The sequence below is a fragment of the Berghia stephanieae genome, chromosome 6, assembly GCF_034508935.2.
Source record: "Berghia stephanieae isolate SIO BIC M18660-M18661 chromosome 6, UCSD_Bste_1.3, whole genome shotgun sequence".
NCBI classification, from domain to species: Eukaryota; Metazoa; Mollusca; class Gastropoda; order Nudibranchia; family Aeolidiidae; genus Berghia; species Berghia stephanieae.
In genome coordinates, this window is record NC_088365.1 from 40,301,083 (window position 1) to 40,319,876 (window position 18,794).

Below are 18,794 nucleotides of genomic sequence, written 5' to 3' on the forward strand. Positions count from 1 at the left end.
TATTTTTTTCCTTGTAAATCATCTCTCTGTTATGCATTGTATTATGTTTAGTTTACATATTATATTATATGATTTGTAAACATTTGAGTGTGTGATAGTGTGCTCTTGGAATCTACATTTGTTCCCTATTTGAACCAATTCCCCTTTGTCTTACCTTTTCTTGGATGCTTTAATTGTAATTCTAGAACTTTTTACTATCACATTTTCACTGGCGCTGATATGACCTTAATGTGTTGCAAGCGCCGTAAAACCCTTACAACAAACAAACAACTACTACTACTACTACTACGGATACTACCAACATGATATTGCAATTTCTCTGAGCCTTACACTAATTTGTAATGGCCATTCAGTTTTAGTTTCTCGGTAAACAGATAAGTTTGTAATTACTAGAGATTGATGCAAATGAGTGTGTGAATGATGAAGATCAGATTTTATTTGTATTTGGTTTTGATATTAGCTTTTATTCAAATTTTTGTATAGTACTCACTTTTTTTTTCCACGCAGGCGGACAAACTAAAATTTTTTGCTCAAAAATTCCCTTTTTAGGGACATAGAATACACTTTTCATTCTGGGAAGGTTGACAGGTCTGCACTGCTACTACTACAGTCCACTCCGGATAATCGCAACACCTTGGGATCAGCGAAAATGTTGCGATTAATCGAAGTTGCAATTATCCGAAGTTGAGTTTCCTGCCCACTATTGCAACGTTTTACACAAATATGGTAAATACGATCAGTTTCTTTGTTGTAAACATTGTTCTGAGTCCACCACAGACTGAGCAATTTGATTGGAATAAAAAAAATATATGACAGCCCTGTATAGATTTTGACAAGCAAAATCAGATTTGAGGCAAGCCGACATCTTAAAATTGGATTCACTTTCACATTTTGTTCTCAACATTTATAAGAGTCCAAGAGATTAGCCGTGAAGAGAGACAATGAGGTCTCACCAAACCCGATGGCCACAATGCACAGTTGTTAATCACTAAACAAAGGATATCATCGCTCAGTCTATCCTCACAACTGTCATTGTCTACCTGTTATCTAAACCATGCCCAGCCCACTCGCCTCATGTCTAATGGTCACAGATGACCGCACAAACCCGACCTGGCCCTGGTCGGAGTCCTGGCTGGGAGGGAAACAGTCAAATGCATAGTTATTGTTTTGGGAGATGATATTTTTTTCCTTGTAAATCATCTCTCTGTTATGTATTATTATTTTTATTTTGAATGTATAATGTAAGCATTTGAGTGTGTTCCTCTTTGTTGGATTTTGTGCTTGTGTCTGGATGAGACTTGTAGGTGATTTCAAACTAAGTACATTGGTGGTATGCTCTTGGAATCTACATCTGATCCCTATTTGTTCCCAGTTCCCCTTTGTCTTACTTTTTCTTGGGTGCTTTAATTGTAATTCTAGAACTTTTTACTATCTTATTTTCTTCCTTTTTACTGGCGCTGATATAACCTAAATGTGTTGCAAGCGCCGTAAAACCCTTAAAACTGGGTGGGGATCCTGACCTCCCATAGCGGGCAGGGAGGTACATACTGTGTCTTCTATCCCCTTATATCTGTTTTCCAACTTGCTTTCTGTCTTTGTCTTGGAATGAGATTACTTGGTTTTGTCCTGGTCCTGGCAATTTGATTGGAATAAAAAAAATATATGACAGCCCTGTATAGATTTTGACAAGCAAAATCAGATTTGAGGCAAGCCGACATCTTAAAATTGGATTCACTTTCACATTTTGTTCTCAACATTTATAAGAGTCCAAGAGATTAGCCGTGAAGAGAGACAATGAGGTCTCACCAAACCCGATGGCCACAATGCACAGTTGTTAATCACTAAACAAAGGATATCATCGCTCAGTCTATCCTCACAACTGTCATTGTCTACCTGTTATCTAAACCATGCCCAGCCCACTCGCCTCATGTCTAATGGTCACAGATGACCGCACAAACCCGACCTGGCCCTGGTCGGAGTCCTGGCTGAGAGGGAAACAGTCGAATGCATAGTTATTGTTTTGGGAGATGATATTTTTTTCCTTGTAAATCATCTCTCTGTTATGCACTGTATTATGTTTTCTTTGTATTATATATGATTTGTAAAACATTTGAGTGTATTCCTCTTAGTGGGGACCTTTGCTTGTGTCTGGATGAGACTTATAGGTGATCTCAAACTAAGTACATTGGTGGTATGCTCTTGGAATCTACATCTGATCCCTATTTGTTCCCAGTTCCCCTATGTCTTACTTTTTCTTGGATGCTTTAATTGTAATTCTAGAACTTTTTACTATCCCATTTTACTCCTTTTTACTGGCGCTGATATGACCTTAATGTGTTGCAAGCGTCGTAAAACCCTTAAAAACATAAAAACATAAAAAAACCCTTAAAAAAAAAAAACAAACCCGAACTGCAAAGCCCTGCCTCTTTTGTCTCTAATAGTGTGGTGACACACTAATGAAGTATTAAATCCCACCCACTCTCGATTCTTCAACGTGTCATGATTTCACATGATGAAATCTGATCATGAGATTTTATTTGATTGATTCCATGAATTTGCCTCCTTTTGAGGTCGAAAATTTGTTGCGATTAACCGAAGTTTGTTGCAATTAATAATAATAATAATAATCTTTATTGTCCAAATTAAAGGCAATTCATGTGAGGTAAACAATGCTCAGTTTGGTTCATGGTATGAACATCAACACATTTACAAATACAGACACAGCCATACACGAACATACACGCTTGCACATTGTTTCTACACATGTATACAAAAGAAATGAGCGTACATACAAACACATATACATACATACATACATACATAATTAACCAGTGACTTTTATATAGAATTAATTCCGTTTCTTGAGAAATGTTGTGATTAACCGAAAGTTGCAATTAACCGAGTTGCGATTATCCGGAGTGGACTGTCCTACTACTAGTACCACTACTACTACTACTACTACTACTACTACTACTACTACTACTACTACTACTACTACTACTACTACTACTACTACTACTACTACTACTACTACGACTACTACTATTACTACTACTAATGCTGCTACTACTACTACTACTATTACCACCACTACCACTACCACCACTATAACCGACATGGTCACCACACCCACCACTGTCCTAACAAAAACAACTACTACTACCACACCACCACTACAACCACTACCATCACTGCATCTTCTTCTTTTGCTAGAACTACTATTACTACCTACTACTACTACGACTACCACTACCTCCACAAACACGTTATAATACGTTTTTAATCAAAAGATAGAAAGTTGATGCTTAGGTAAATGTAATATGAGCATATGAGCGTTGATTTCAGAAGAAAATATTTTATAGTGTTTACAAGGCAAATGTACAAATAGAGAACAAAATTTCAGCATAAGGAATCCAAATGTGGCAAAGAGAATTCAATTTAGGCGTGCAATTTTATTGGTTAATTGTGAATATGTGTAAGCACTATTAATAGACACAAATAATCAATAGCGAAATCAAATGCGTCATTGCAGAAGCAATTTCGGCACATTTAATAAAATCATATGTCGATTGGGTCTGTTTTTGTTTTCCACAAATTAAATAAGAGAGAAGAAAACATGGAAAATTAATATTCCAAGATATACTTACTTGACATAAGAAGGCTTTTTGAAGCATATTAAAGAGTTGAAGATTATATAGCTCTTAAAAGGGGATTTGGAATGAAGTGATCTACTGCCTATCACATTGTAAAGGGACGAGTTGACAAAAATTGGAATGACAGCAAAGGTTTTTGGTGGAAAAAGGGGTGAAAATGTTTACGCTGCCATATAAAATCAGTTAAAGATGTCGTAAACTACCATCTATTTACCAACAGAACCTCATGTCAGGAGCAGTGCAGTTAGCAATTTGAAGACGAACTGAAACATTGGAATACAAAAAACACTCATTATCTTGATATCAGTTTGCAACATGGTTAATGCAGGTTGCAGTAAACGATTTTATTTATGTTAATGAAATGGTAATCAATTTGTGAACATAAGAACAAGGGGTTGTTTTCAAAGAGGTTCTCAGGTTTTCTGTCTTGTCATTGGCTGACTAGGGGGAAACATCACGGCGATGTTTGCAGTAAGTACTTGGCATGGATTTATTTACTATGAATTACTGGTAGGTGGCATGACCCATGAATGATTCAGCAATTTCCTACAAGATGCCAACAGACAACAAGGAATCGACTCAGTACATTTCATATTTGACAATGCACAAGACATCGGAATGTCCAAAACATTCCTTTGACTGAAAATCATATGATCATATTTTTAGCATCATACTCCTCCTTTCTGAACATTTGTGAAAGTGCTTTCAACTTAAGGAAAAACGTTCTAAAACATTCTTTAGCAGAAATTACCATCATCATCTTACAAATGAACACTGGGAAAGTATGGCAAGTCTTGTTCACTGTCAGAGCAGGGGACAGTTACTTTAATGCCACTAGCGATGCATGCCGCCTTCGGGCGGATGCAGTCTCATCTTCCTGTCTGTTTACCATGGATCATATCAATGATATGTGAAACTGTTTGAATATTTTTTTGTAAATTAAAGTTATGATTCAATCTGTGATATATACATGTCTTGTTTGTTTCGTGAATTAATAATTCGATTAAGTTTGATTTAAAGCTGAGATGAGGTGTGTGTCCCCAAAAAAAAGAAAACAAACGAACATAAAAAACGAACATTTGTTGAGCATTAATTTTACCCACTGCTGTTTTTTATTGGTCATTTTTGCCCATTTCGGCACTATTCTCACAATCACAATGCAAATCAACCGCCTCATTCCAGACCTTTTTCTGTGAGAAGAAGCATTTTTTAATGAATTTACTGTTACTGTTATTAAGACACCTTACAAGCATGGATGGATTTGATAAACAAAAGTTTAGTCACTGGAGAGGGGCAGTGAAGGTTTAAGAATTTGTAGTGCCGTATTTGCTTTCCTTATTGTAATCAAAGGAATTTTCATTCTAAAATTAGACTATGATTTTACGTCACTTACAAATGATGAATGAATTTTGTGATGTCAATATCTCTCTATGACGAATTTTGATTTGCAGTGCCGCATTTGAAGAGCATTAAAGCACATTTGCTCCGTAAACATAATTTCCTAGGTTGTAAATTTTTGTTTCAAGGTCGTAAATTTGACTCTGAAATTTTGCTGGACACCTTGGAGAGAGAAGATTATACTATGTATTTTACAAAGGCCAGAAAAAACACACCAGGTTGCCATTACAGAGCCTCCAACTGAACAAGAGGAAACCTGGCAAAGTTATGTTGCTACAATCTAGAGTGGAATTTCAAATACAGAGCTGATGAGTCTTCCACAAGGAAGTTTCAACTTGAAGAGGAAGAAGAACTGTGATTAAAAACAAAAAAATACGCCTTCTCTCGAGAGCTCAAAGCTAGCTGCCATTGATTCGTACTTTTTTATATTTTCACATTTTATAAGGAAAATGTTGAATTTTTAAATGATTTGCTCTGAAACTCTATTCGAGGCCCATTTCGTCCATTATTTCAAAAATAAACTTAGTTTTTTAGGTGCTTTCAGATGTGTTACGTTCAAGCGGCCGAAATTTGAATGGGTAGCTGAAGCACCTCAATAAGACTATTCATAGCTCATTACAGTCAGCCATCATCAAGATTATCAGATTTTGATGACGATCACCCTCGAAATCCATATATTTTCGTCACTTCATTTTCATTTAAACTCTTTCTTCATCCATGTCTAATCAAACAAAATAAACAACTACGAACACAAAGTCTCATTCAAAAGAAAGACTAAAAAACGTCTTTGTTTTGATCATGGGTTTCTTTGAAGATTTTGAGTTGAAATTCTCACCACTGGTGGCAAATTTTCAATTGGTTTGGAGTATTAATATTTGAGACTATAAAGGCTGTGTTATAGTTGTCTATTGTCTATATTAAGTAATAGTTTACATATATATAAATTTTTAAAATTTTTTTTTTTTTTAAACAAACGGACGAACTTTTGTTGAGCATTAATTTTACGCACTGATTTTTTTTATTGGTCATTTTTGCCCATATATATATTATATTATATATATATATATATATATATATATATATATATATATATATATATATATATATATATATATATATATATATAATATATATATATATATATATATATTATATATATAATTTATATTATTATTTTATTTTATTTATTTATTTATTTGCAGAACCTTTCAATGATTCCTACTTATGGCCAGGAGACTTTAGAGCCTTATTCAGAAAACGAAGACATAAGTGCTGAAGGTACAAATGACTTTAATGAAGAGCAAGATAAAATTAAAAATGATACCAGTACCAGTCATAGTGAAGGATCTCAAAAAACACAAGTACGATTGAGTAAAGAAAGTGAATCAGAAAAGCTTATGAAGTTAAAGTTACCATCTTCAAAGCACTTGGGAAGATCACGGCGGACAGGTATAGAGGAGATCAAATGCAAATGAAATACAATCAAATGGATGCAATTTTACACAAAGACTTAAATCTTGGACTTAGTTGTCTATTGATATTCTTTGTATTTAATTCCTTTACAAAATAAGGATATGTTTAAAAACTATACAATGCAATTCTCAAGAAGTCATCTTGCTTGAAGTCAACACTCTATGGCATCCCAATGTTTTCTTTATTTCTCTATCTTTGCTCCCAAATCTTGGATGATGTCAACAGCCAAAGATGAATTTCCACTTACTCAACTCAATGCGACTGACTGGCGTGAAAGAGGACGAATGTAATCGAGAGGGAGAGTGATTATGTTGGAACTGTCAAGCACTCTTCCCATAGTGGTTAATTATTTATTACCTATTGCACTCTGATAGTGATAATAATTAATATTAAGTAAAATTTACAGAGCGCTAATCTCCACCAAATGTGTTCAATGACGCTTTTCAAGACATGGTTGACTTAAGAATTTTAAGAAAATGAATTGTTATAATTTTTAGAAAATTAAATGTTACAATTGTAGATGATCTATTAAGTTATGCTGATGTCAATGGAATATTAAGAATGCGGTTTTGAAATATTAAGGAAAAGTTAATCTAAAAATATTCTGTCTTCAGTCCAGACTTGAAGCTTTCAATAGTGTATGAGCATTTCTGATAAAGGCAGAGAGAATCCCAGATGCTGGGTGGGGTTCCTGACCTCCCATAGTGGGCAGGGGGGTACATATTGTCTTCTATCCCCTTATTACTGTTTTCCAACATGCTTTCTGTCTTTGTCTTGGAATGAGATTACTTGGTTTTTTCCTGGCCCTGGCCGGAGTCCTAGCTGGGAGGGGAAACAGTCAAATGCATAGTTATTGTTTTGGGAGATGATATTTTTTTCCTTGTAAATAATCTCTCTGTTATGTATTATTATATTTTGTAATTTTCAATGTATAATGTAAGCATTTGAGTGTATTCCTCTTTGTTGGATTTTGTGCTTGTGTCCGGATGAGACTTATAGGTGATCTCAAAGTACATTGGTACATTGCTCTTGGAATCTACATCTGATCCCTATTTGTTCCCAGTTCCCCTATGTCGTACTTTTTCTTGGGTGCTTTAATTGTAATTCTATAACTTTTTACTATTCCATTTTCTTCCTTTTTAATGGCGCTGGTATAACCTAAATGTGTCGCAAGCGCCGTAAAACCCTTAAAAACAAAAAAAAACCAACCCTGGTGACAATGTCTTCATCTATTTATAGCCTAGCTTTTCAACCTCCTAAATTGTTTTTCCCTTCCATATGAATGTGTCTTTTTGTTTTATTTTCTGTTGGAATGGTGCCATTTGATTTCGCCTGGGTTATATTTTGTGACAGAAGATAATTTTTTTCCTTTGTAGATCATCTCTCTATTATTGTTAGGTTTTTTATACAATGCTACTTTTGTAACCTGATCCTGACCTCCCATAGTGGGCAGGGAGGTACATGCTGTGTCTGCTATCCCCCCATACCCGTTTTTCAATTGTTTCCTGTCGTTGTCTTGGAATGACATTACTTGGTTTTGTCCTGACCCTGGCTGGGAGGGAAACAGTCGAATGTATAGTTGTAGTTTTGGGAGATGATATTTTTTTCCTTGTAAATCATCTCTCTCTTATGCATTGTATTATGTTTAGTTTACATATTATATTATATGATTGGTAAACATTTGAGTGTATTCCTCTTATTTGGGACCTGTGCTTGTGTCTGGATGAGACTTTTAGGTATCTCAAACTAAGTACTTTGACGGTGTGCTCTTGGAATCTACATCTGATCCCTATTTGAACCAATTCCCCTTTGTCTTACCTTTTCTTTTGTGCTTTAATTGTAATTCTAGAACTTTTTACTATCCCATTTTCTTCCTTTTTACTGGCGCTGATATGACCTTAATGTGTTGCAAGCGCCGTAAAACCCTTAAAAACAAAAAACAAAACTTTTGTAACCTTCATAGGTATCCCTTTTGAATTCCCAGTTTCAATGTGGGACTTCCAGGTGGTTTCAGACTAGCTACAAGAATATATGTATTAGTATTTAGACCTGTAAATTGTCAGTCAATTAACTGAAATCAGTCAATTCGTCAAATTCAAATATTTTTTGAAAGGAAAGAAAGAATTCATGAAACGCAGTCGATTGACCGTAAACTTAATTAGAAATGTTCCACAGCGCTACGCATAGCTCATGGGCCGTTAATATTAACATTGGATATATTGCCAAGGCTAAGTGACGCTTTTTAGAATTGCGTGTCTGAACACATCCCAGTGTAATTTCACACAGCCTTCGTGAAATTATTTTTTCACTTTCCAAACCTGTCGTGATCCCAATAGTAGCCAATTTTAACTGAGCCGCTGAGCGATAAATTTCACTGTTTCTGTTTCGTCTAAGCCAAAATTGACCACATTTACCTTGAGGAAAAAAGTAAAGGTATGGAAACGAAAAATTCGAATGCTGGAAGTGCGTTATGTAGACACCTTCAAATTGAAAGTTAAATGATTGCTACAAGCACATCTTGATTGTCTCATATTGTAAACAAACTGGTTGACCGTTTCTAGTTTCTTCACTGATTGGGTACCTAATTATAAGGAACAATGGTAAGTGGTCTAATTAATTCCCTCGCAAATTAGTTTTCTGCCATTGTTTTACTCAAGTGAGCTTGCTGTTAACTATTCATTTCAATTCTATGGATTTTTTTGCTACGAATTACGAAGAGTTTCAGTCAATTTTTATAGAGCTCATTTACAGGTCTAATGTATATACTGTTCTTGATTTCTGGTGAACGATAGTCCCCTCTGTCTTATGTTTTTCTTTGGCACTTGTAATGCTAGCTAGCTCTAAAGCATTTGACTATTTTACTGTCTCCCTTTTAACTCAAATGACTTAAACTTAAAAAGGTAGCAAGTCCCGAAAAACTTTTTCAAACACCGTTATCAGAAAATCAAGAACACCGTTATCAGAAAATCAAGGTGAATGAATAAGAGACAATAAATATTGAAGTTTAATTGATGAAAATCATTGTTTAATAAAATAATTACTTTCCAACAACAAGTCTCATTTACCTGACCTCCCATAGTGGGCAGGGAGGTACTTACTGTGTCTTCTTTCCTCCTCCTATATCTATTTTCCAAGTTTTCTTGGAATGATGAGATTACTTGGTTTTGTCGTGGCCCTGGCCGGATACCCTGGCTGAGAAATGTATAGATAGTTTTGGGAGATGATATTTTTTTTCCTTGTAAATCATCACCCTGTTATGCACTGTATTCTTTTGTTTACATATTATATATGATTTGTAACCATTTGAGTGTATCCCTCTTAGTAGGTATCCCAAACTACCGCTGTGTGGCAGGCGAATTTGCCGGGATCGATCAAAAAGTGGGGTGTTAATATCTGTCTCTCTCTCTCTTGAATTAAACTTTATTTAATAAAAAAAAGGATAATATTATATTTCAATATCTGCTCTACAAGATGAGCTAAATATTTAAACTATTCAAGCTATGTGAACTTTTTAACAGCTATTCAAAAACGCTCTCATAAAGAGATCCGATTGCAAATTTTCGCTGTGAAAACTGCGTACCGATCGACCGAAATTCGGGTCTCGTCACAAGATCTGCTCGCGCTAAAAGCTGAACGGACCAACAGCTGTGAAATCAAGTGTGGGAGAATCTCCTTTTAATGCCCTTTCGTGTGGTGTAATTTTTTCGTTTATAAACACAACAAAAATATTATTAAAATTTAACTGAATTTGCCCTATTTTTGACTGAAAATTTGACTCTCTTAACGGTTAATAAACGGCGAAAAAATTACACCATAAAAATCTGCAGCATTTGAAGGCTATAATATCAAAAATCCAGCATGCTGGCTTGATTCAACACATAGCGCCATCTTTAAAAGCAAAGCCTTTGTTTTTCCGCTTTCTCTTTCTTTCTCTCCTACCGTCCGACGCGTGAGTTGATACACTGCCGGTGACCGAGACCGATTGTATTGTAACGTTTCCAAACAGCCATCTAGAATAGTCAAAAGTGTTTCAATTATGGACATGGACTTACTTGAATTATGTGGTAAGTAAATCTTATTGTTTTTTATTTTATTATGATCGGTGTTTGAGTAGATCGAAGCTTTTCTCTATCTTGTCTTAATCTTATCATGATACTGTTTGCTCCACTCCACTAACTTTTCTGAATTAATGGATAATGTTTGTATTCGTGTTCATTCATGAAGGCTATTATTATTATTATTATTATTATTATTATTATTATTATTATTATTATTATTATTATTATTATTATTATTATTATTATCATGATGATTATTATTATTATTATCGGAGCCCACCGATCGCTAAGAATGAACGTGTCATTATCACTGATACTTCTAGATGAAAAATAAAATAATAGAAACTGGTCGTGTCAGTGTCCGTCCTGACTGCTAGACTTGTGCTTGTGATTGTGAGTCCTACTAGTACTAGGAAATGGAAAGTATCACACTATCGACGTCTAAGTCTAGTTGTTTCTCAATTTTCTGAAATTTAGATTAAGTCAAGCTCATTCATTAAGAAATTATTGACAATTGGGACGAAATCTGGTGCACATTGTTTGATCTTATAATAATAATCTTAACAGGATTGCTCCATTCTTCATCAGGTGTCATCAATGAGTAGTATCCAACTTGTTTGTTTTTCAATCGTTTTTTAAAGATCCAGTTTCACCCATGCCATGATTGATGGAACTATTACTATTATAATATAGTGACTCAAACTCCAGTTTAAATTTAACTTTTAACCTTTTACTGTATAGACTACTTGGTAGAAAGGCTTGTTTTTATTTGATGCTATGGGATTGACTTGGTGATGGTTGCTTGTTTATAATATAAGTTTTAGATTTATATTAAATTCTTGAATCCTGCCTATTTGAATTTGACAGTTGAGTTTTGATAGATAGTGTTGATGGTAATGAGTAATCATTTAGCGCGTTGAGCTTGTTGAAATACGGGGTAAGGCGGTGTATAGAAACTATTTATTATTATCACATCTCAAATAAGTTTGAACATTTTAATTCTCCATTTTCAGATGACGAACAAATGAGTCGTCTCAGGGCTTCATTTTTGATGAAGGGAGAAAGGTCGTAGACCTGCACTCCCACCTGTGCAAGTGACACCTGTTTGTCCAGCTTTATCATCTGCGCTTTGAAGCCAAAACGACAGTGTCTGAGGTAAGGTTTCTATGAATATATGACACATCTGTTTTCGTTGTCACAGGCCACCATTATATTTTTTTGATAAATATTTTGGTTGTTTTTGATGTTTTTTACTGCGCTAATATTATCAGTACAGTGAGGCTAAACCAGCTTATGATTTGATTTTTTTGTGTTTTAAAACACAAGGTCCCGCTATGGAGCTTTCAGATTGATATGAGTTCATGATGGTTGCCAGTAGATTTTATTGTTAACATGTATGGTTGAGTTTATTTGGGTTTGTAGTTACAAGTGACTGAGTGACATAGACAAGTAAAAGACGTGTTTATGGCTCTTTTTATGATATAATTTAAGCATGCCTGCAACAGTCAGCAATTAGCAATGGGCCATGTGCTGTTGGTATAATAGCACTAGTTGAAAAGGTCTTTACTAGGTTAGACAAGACTAGATGTTTGCTATGGAATACAATTAAATTCTAAACCATCCCTGTGTTCCTCTCTCGAGCAAAGTATATTAATTTTTTCATACCTAATCCTTATCTTTTTTTAAACTTGTTGGATTCTGATGTATTATCAAGGGTTATCTTTTTGTATAAGGTTCTATTTTTTTTCTGTTCTAATATACTAATGCATTAGTTATAAGCCCTTCAATGTTTTCTGGTTATTTTTTCCCTTCTAGGTGGAACAATGGTTCTCCATGTTAAGTCCAGACTCAAGTTATCCTGTCAATAGTATCTGGCGAAAAATTTTGAAGGTGGTGAAGGCGGCAAAAGGGAAAGATAAAACGTTTTTGAATGCACCTGTGGATCTTCACCACCTCAGTGATGCCCTCAATGCCATTGGTGTAGACATGACATTGGAGAAGAACAATTTTAAAAAGACTGTTGTGTCAAAGGAAATTGCTGTGGACCTCGGCAATTTTCTCCTGAAACATGGACATACTTATGGAGACTTCCATAAATTTCTAGGAGACATATCGTCTTCTCCTGTAATTTGCACGAGAGAGAAGTTGCGAGGCATGTATCTCGCTGCAGAAACAAAGAAGGGGAAGCTGATAAAAAATATCAGCAGGGACCCAGCAGCACTTCAGGCATGGCTCAGGAAACCCTTCTTTCCCTGTCATCTGACGGAAATTCAGCTAAACTCTCCTCCTGCCACAGCCACAAAGCCACCCTCGTCATCGCCACCACCACCACCCCCACTGTCATCTACTGTTGACTGGCCAGCACTGAGTCCTCAGCCAACCGTTTTATTTCCTTCATCTGTACTATCATCATCGAGTCAACCTTCTACTTCTACTAAGATTCTCAGCTCACCACCACCGTCGTCTACTGTTAACTGGCCAGCACTGAGTCCTCAGCCAACCGTTTTATTTCCTTCATCTGTACTACCATCATCAAGTCAACCTTCTACTTCTACTAAGATTCTCAGCTCACCACCACCACCACCATCGTCCTGCATTTCTATTGTATCTGGTTCTACCCCTCATCTCTCCACGAATATTAATTCTCGGAATGTGTCCACACCTGATTCATGTTCAGCACCACTACCGTCATCATCATTCACTTTTGGTTCTACCCCTCTACCCTCTACGTCTGTTTCTACTCAGAATCCAGCCAAACCTGAATGTACCCCTGCATTGATCACTTCTGTTTTATTGCCAGAATCTTTTTCAGAGTCCCACATCCCACTTTCTTCCACAATTGTTAATGTTGACCATGTTAGAAGATTATCAAAGTCTGTCTCTTCCAAAAAATTGTTTTCATCTATAAAGTCGATTCATCAGAATGTAATATTTTAAAGAAAGAAATTTTTAATTTAAAATTAAAGAACAAAACTTATGTCCGATAGAGCGGCAAATATGAAACTTTTAAATAAAAAAATTCATGAATGGCGTAAGAGTGTTTTGCATGATGAGGAATATAGACGGTATATGTACACATTTTTTGTATTGTAACGCGCATTTTTTGCTTGGTCTATCTAAAGCTGTTGAGAGTGCTGTGTTAGAATTTGAGAGGGATGTAATTAAAGTGGGGGGTTCACTTGGGAGGGACAGTCAGCAAAAGTTTAATCATTTTCAGTCTAGTATTGGTAAAGAAAGTGCAGCCTTACGTGCTATAAGACTAACTGCAGAAGTATTGGGACCTCGGGGGGATGAGAAAAATGGGGCAAGGGAAGAATGGCTAAATTATTCTGAAGCTAATAATATTAAGTCTCAGTTTTGCAGTTTTAGAAGTAATCGTTTCAATAATATATTTGAAAATGCTCATGCTCTTTTGTACCATCATAAACGTGTTCTTGATTTTCTAGAAAATGAAGTTTCAGGTGACAATTTAAAGCTTCAAAGTATTGTTGCAGATTTGAGGGATAGTAGGGTAATTTCTTTAGTTGCTGCTATTTCACTGTTTAATCTATCACTGGGCCATACTGGGAGTTGATGAAAAGTAAAATTCCTTATGGGTCATTCCTCTCTTATGTCAAAAAGATTGATGTTATTTTTGAGAAATTTATTTGTTAAGGATGATTACTGATGATGAGGCAGAAGCATCTTTTTTGTCAACTGCTGTCAAACGAAGAAGGGTTTCAGATTCTGATGTTGATTGAATAACACTATGAGATTAAATTCAAGCTTCAGTTTAATTACAAAACCAGATAGAATGGACGTTTCAGGTTTCTCCTTTGTCAACAAACAGGATGAACCAAACAGTATAGATGATGTGGTAGTGCCGTTAAGTTGAATGCGTTTGTTGGTAAAGGGGAAACACGAAACATCCATTCTTCTATCTGTTTTTATAATTAAATTGAAGCTTACATTCAATTTCACATTATTTATCGCTTCGAGTAGCAACATTTACATTATATTGATTAATGAAATTATGTATCTATTTCCATCACTTTACATTTGATCAGTGACATGCTTTGTTTAAACAATTGTTGTTTCTCATAATTATGTACCTATCATGTAGCTTTTCTGATTATTACATATGTTTTATTTACTCATCATGTTTAGCGTCAAGCAAGATGGCTTTCTATTATTTCAACATTTTTAACACGTCTGAGTGTACTTAAACACTTTAATATGTTTTTTTTACCTGGAAGTTCGTATTCATACAATAAGGGAGTCCAATATAATGTCTATTTCTATTTAAACATTTTATAGATGCATTTAAAATGTGTATAGTGGAGAGCCAATGATAACCCTTATACTCATACTGATGTTGGGCTATTAGACCATAATAGCAATATTATAGTCCGTGTTTAAATTAATCTTTATCATTTATAGGCTATGTGGATATGATCAGCTTCCAGAGTCCGCGTATGTATAATCTGTTATTAGATATTATATTGGACTCCCTGTATGAATATGAACTTCCGGGTAAAAAAACATATTAAAGTGTTTAAGTACACTCAGGCGTGTTAAAAATGTTGAAATAATAGAAAGCCATCTTGCTGACGCTCAACATGATGAGTAACAAGAGTGCTAAGATAGGTTTGCCCGGTGTCTGTGCATTTATATGCATTAAAGCGTGTCCTTATACCGTTGCCTTAGTTATATAAACTAAAATGTGTTAGGACAGGGCGTTGAATTTTGGGTTGATTGTTGAGGTGTCTCAAAATATGTACTTATGGATAGGTATAAATTTTCATGTTCGTGGGTTGCATTGGATATTGTATGCTTTTGTGTACTGACTTTTTTGTCTAATGTTTTTATTTATTTATTTTATTTGATCGACTGTGCACCACCAGTAGGTGCAGCATTAACTTCCATTATTGTGTTAGGTCGTGGTATGAATTTTTGACTTTTCCCCCTTTTTTGACATATATTTCTGTTGATTTTCGAGAGCTTAAATCTTGATTTCTTCTCATAACTCTGTTTTTGTCATTCTTATTGTGAAAAGGACATAAAATTTGGATTCCCCATCCCTCAAATCATTTGTATGTGAAGTTTCATAGCCATATCTCATCATTTAAATTTTTTTGTAGCGGAAACACTGTTTATTTCTCAAAATGTCTTCCTTTGGCGATTTCGGCCTTTTTTCGAATTTTGAGACGTAAAATCTCAGTAATTATTGCCTCTATCTCTCTGAAAAAAATTGGGCTTACTGTCTGGTGCCAGTTCTAAGGCTCAGATAAGTTTCATGCCTTAATTTAGATTACTGACGAGTCTGCAAAGTGCCGAAGATGGTACATCTGGCGATTTCGGTGAAATTATTTTCACGCGGGTCATGTTTTTTCTTGATTTTGATGCTGTATAGTAACTGAATTATACTAGGTGAATATTTGTTTGAGTATTTTTCTTATTATCTATGTCCATGGCTTGCGATTGCTTGCAAATTATTCAATTTTGTTATTATTTTGTTTGTTTTGATGCACCTTAAACTTGCTGTTTGGTAGCATGTTCTGTTGGTGTACGAAAATTACAAGTTATTAAATAAATAAAAAATTCGTAACTTTTTTATTTGTTGTCCGATTTTAATCATTTAAAGACTGTTGTTCATGGTTTGACAATCTGTATTTGTTCAATTCAAAATAACAGCAGTTTTCTGCAGTTGAAATTTTAGTTTGGGATACCTACTCTTAGTGGGTATCTGTGCTTGTATCTGAATGAGACTTTTAGGTGATCTCAAACTAAGTACTTTAATAGTGTGCTTTTGGAATCTACATTGTTTCCTATTTGATAAAATTCCCCTTTGTCGTAACGTTTCTTGGATGCTTTAATTTTAATTCTAGAACTTTTTACTATCCTATTTTCTTGCTTTTCACTGGCGCTGATATGACCTTAATGGTTGCAAGCGCCGTAAAACCTTAAAAACAAAACAAAAACAAGTCTCATTTAACCATTATAAATAGTGTAAAATAAATATGACTATTTATATAGCGTATGTCCACGACTTCACCAAGCTCATTGTGCTTCGAAATGCTTCATTTTTTTATCCAGCAGGCTACTCGAACCAATTTTTTTTATTTCATTCATGCAATGGAATAGTGTGAAATTGTGTGATAAGATATTACACCACATGCTGGGTCCCACAATGTCCCACATTTTAATCACACAACAACATATGTCTCTTTCATGCAAATCGTTTAACATTGAATCAGTTCTGCTCTCTGAAAGAATATCTGCAAGCTGTTGAGGGACTAGGTCAGAGCACCAATGCATGGACAGGATCCCATTGGCATCTTTCTTCCACCCATTTTATCTTTTGGATCTGGAATATCAGGTTGAGCAATGTCAGCTTTTTCTATACTATATCAGAGTTTGGTTGTTTGCTCGAAGGCTATGGAATTTAAGAGCTGTCCTGCATGGCGGTAACAGACTAATGTCAAGTCATTCAATACATGATAAAACACATTTTCCTCTCACTATGTATTTCTGGTGTACAAGATCATGGCGCAGTTTATTTGTGCTCGAGTAAGAGGGGCTTCCCCTAAAGTTGACAAATTTATCAAGCTTACTGAATAGTTCATTAGAAACAGTTTCTGAGTTACCCAATTCTTTAAAGACAGGTGCATACTCAAGATTTTCATCAGAATATTAAGAGGCTTGGATGTCCCCTTTTGAACAAAGGCACTGTTCACATCACAACCAGTGAATGCATGTAGTCCAAGAATAGCGTCTTGTACATCCCTTTCAATTTTCTGACAAAGAGTTTGAATGTTAATCATTTTTCTCTCGTTTCCCATACGTGTGTCACAATATAAAGGGTGGGTATATTTTTGGCAGAAGGCAATGAGTAGCAGAAACACATCAGTATCTGGTGAACGGACGATGATATCTGTTTCTGGAGAATTTGTTGTCTGATCAAGATACATACTGTGTAGAATTGAGTGTGTCTGCTTCTTCGTGGCTTGACGAAAGGTTTTGCAGTGGCCTTGCATCAATGGTTTCACCGTCAGCAGTAATAAGCACAAAACAATGGTTCTCACAAGCGAAGATCACCTCTATTTAGCAACAATTGTGCCCGTAGTCATCTTGTTGCCACTCATTTAGGAGAAACTGAGTAAATTTATTTTTTTATCTTTTCCTCAAAAAGGATTTTTATTGCCTTGTAAGCTTTGTACAATGTATGCTTGAGATTCTCCTCTTCTGATTCGTTCCAGAGATTTTATGGAATATTTTTTATAACTATCACTATCAGTAAGGAAATGGACTTTGGCAATTTTTGGAAGAGCACAAAATATGCTGTAGGCTAATTCCCTCAAAAGTGTCTGGTAATTGGGATAGAGTATAAAGAAGAGCATTACCATCAATGATATGGCCACTACCATACTGGGCAGGGAGGCACTTACTTTGCTTCTATCCCCCTATATCTATTTTCCAACAGGCTTTCTGTCTTTGTCTTGGAATGAGATTACTTGGTTTTGTCCAGGCCCTAGCCCGGATACCCTGGCTGGGAGGGAGATAGTCAAATGTATAGAGTTATGGAAGATGATGAATGAATGTATATAGCGCCTAGATCCTCAATGTGCTCAGAGGCGCTTTACAATATGCAAATAAAACAAAACAATAAATTAATAATTTAAGCCTAAAATCTATCATATTTGAATAGCATCAATCAATTTGTAATTTAATTACACCACGCACTGTGCTACAAGATGAAAATTTAGGATATCTATAATATGTAGGCCTGACAGAAATAAACATCAAATGATTTTCTAAAGACATGTTTTTTAAGTTTCTTTTTAATATTTTCAAATGTCGGACATTTTTTGAGGGATGAAGGCAGTTGGTTCCATAAGACTAGTGCCGACTGGCTAAAACAAAAAGATCTCTCACTAAAAGACTATCTCCAGCGAGGAACCTGGAAGAGATCTTGACCACTGGATCTAAGTTCTCTCTCCGGCACATAGAGATTAACCATATTTTGTAGGTATACAGGAGCTGTCTTATTAAAACATTTAAAAGCAAAGCATAGAATTTTGAACATAATTCGGCTGGTAATTGGTAACAGGGAGCCAATGCAAAGTTATTAAAATCGGCGTTACATGCTCTTCCACCCCCACAACCAGTCACCATTCTAGCAGCTCTATTTTCCACTTTCTGAAGCTGTCTAATTATATATTTTGGTGACGAT

General features: G+C 35.3%; 2 protein-coding genes across 2 annotated transcripts in view; both read left to right on the forward strand.

The window, feature by feature from the left end:
* LOC144975023 (NOP protein chaperone 1-like) overlaps positions 1–18,380 on the forward strand; it is a 50,999-nt gene extending 32,619 nt beyond the window's left edge. The window contains exons 4-6 of the mRNA XM_078918667.1: positions 6,254–6,329; positions 6,750–9,845; positions 16,301–18,380. Coding sequence (XP_078774793.1) covers positions 6,254–6,329; positions 6,750–6,814 — 141 coding nt within the window. The 3' untranslated portion in view covers positions 6,815–9,845; positions 16,301–18,380. The remainder of the gene's footprint in view (positions 1–6,253; positions 6,330–6,749; positions 9,846–16,300) is intronic.
* On the forward strand, positions 9,849–16,177 carry LOC144975021 (uncharacterized). The gene is made up of 3 exons (XM_078918665.1): positions 9,849–10,588; positions 11,596–11,737; positions 12,398–16,177. Exon 3 carries the CDS (start codon positions 12,416–12,418, stop codon positions 13,517–13,519), a length of 1,104 nt encoding a protein of 367 aa, XP_078774791.1. The 5' UTR covers positions 9,849–10,588; positions 11,596–11,737; positions 12,398–12,415; the 3' UTR covers positions 13,520–16,177.
* Positions 18,381–18,794: the final 414 nt, after the last annotated feature.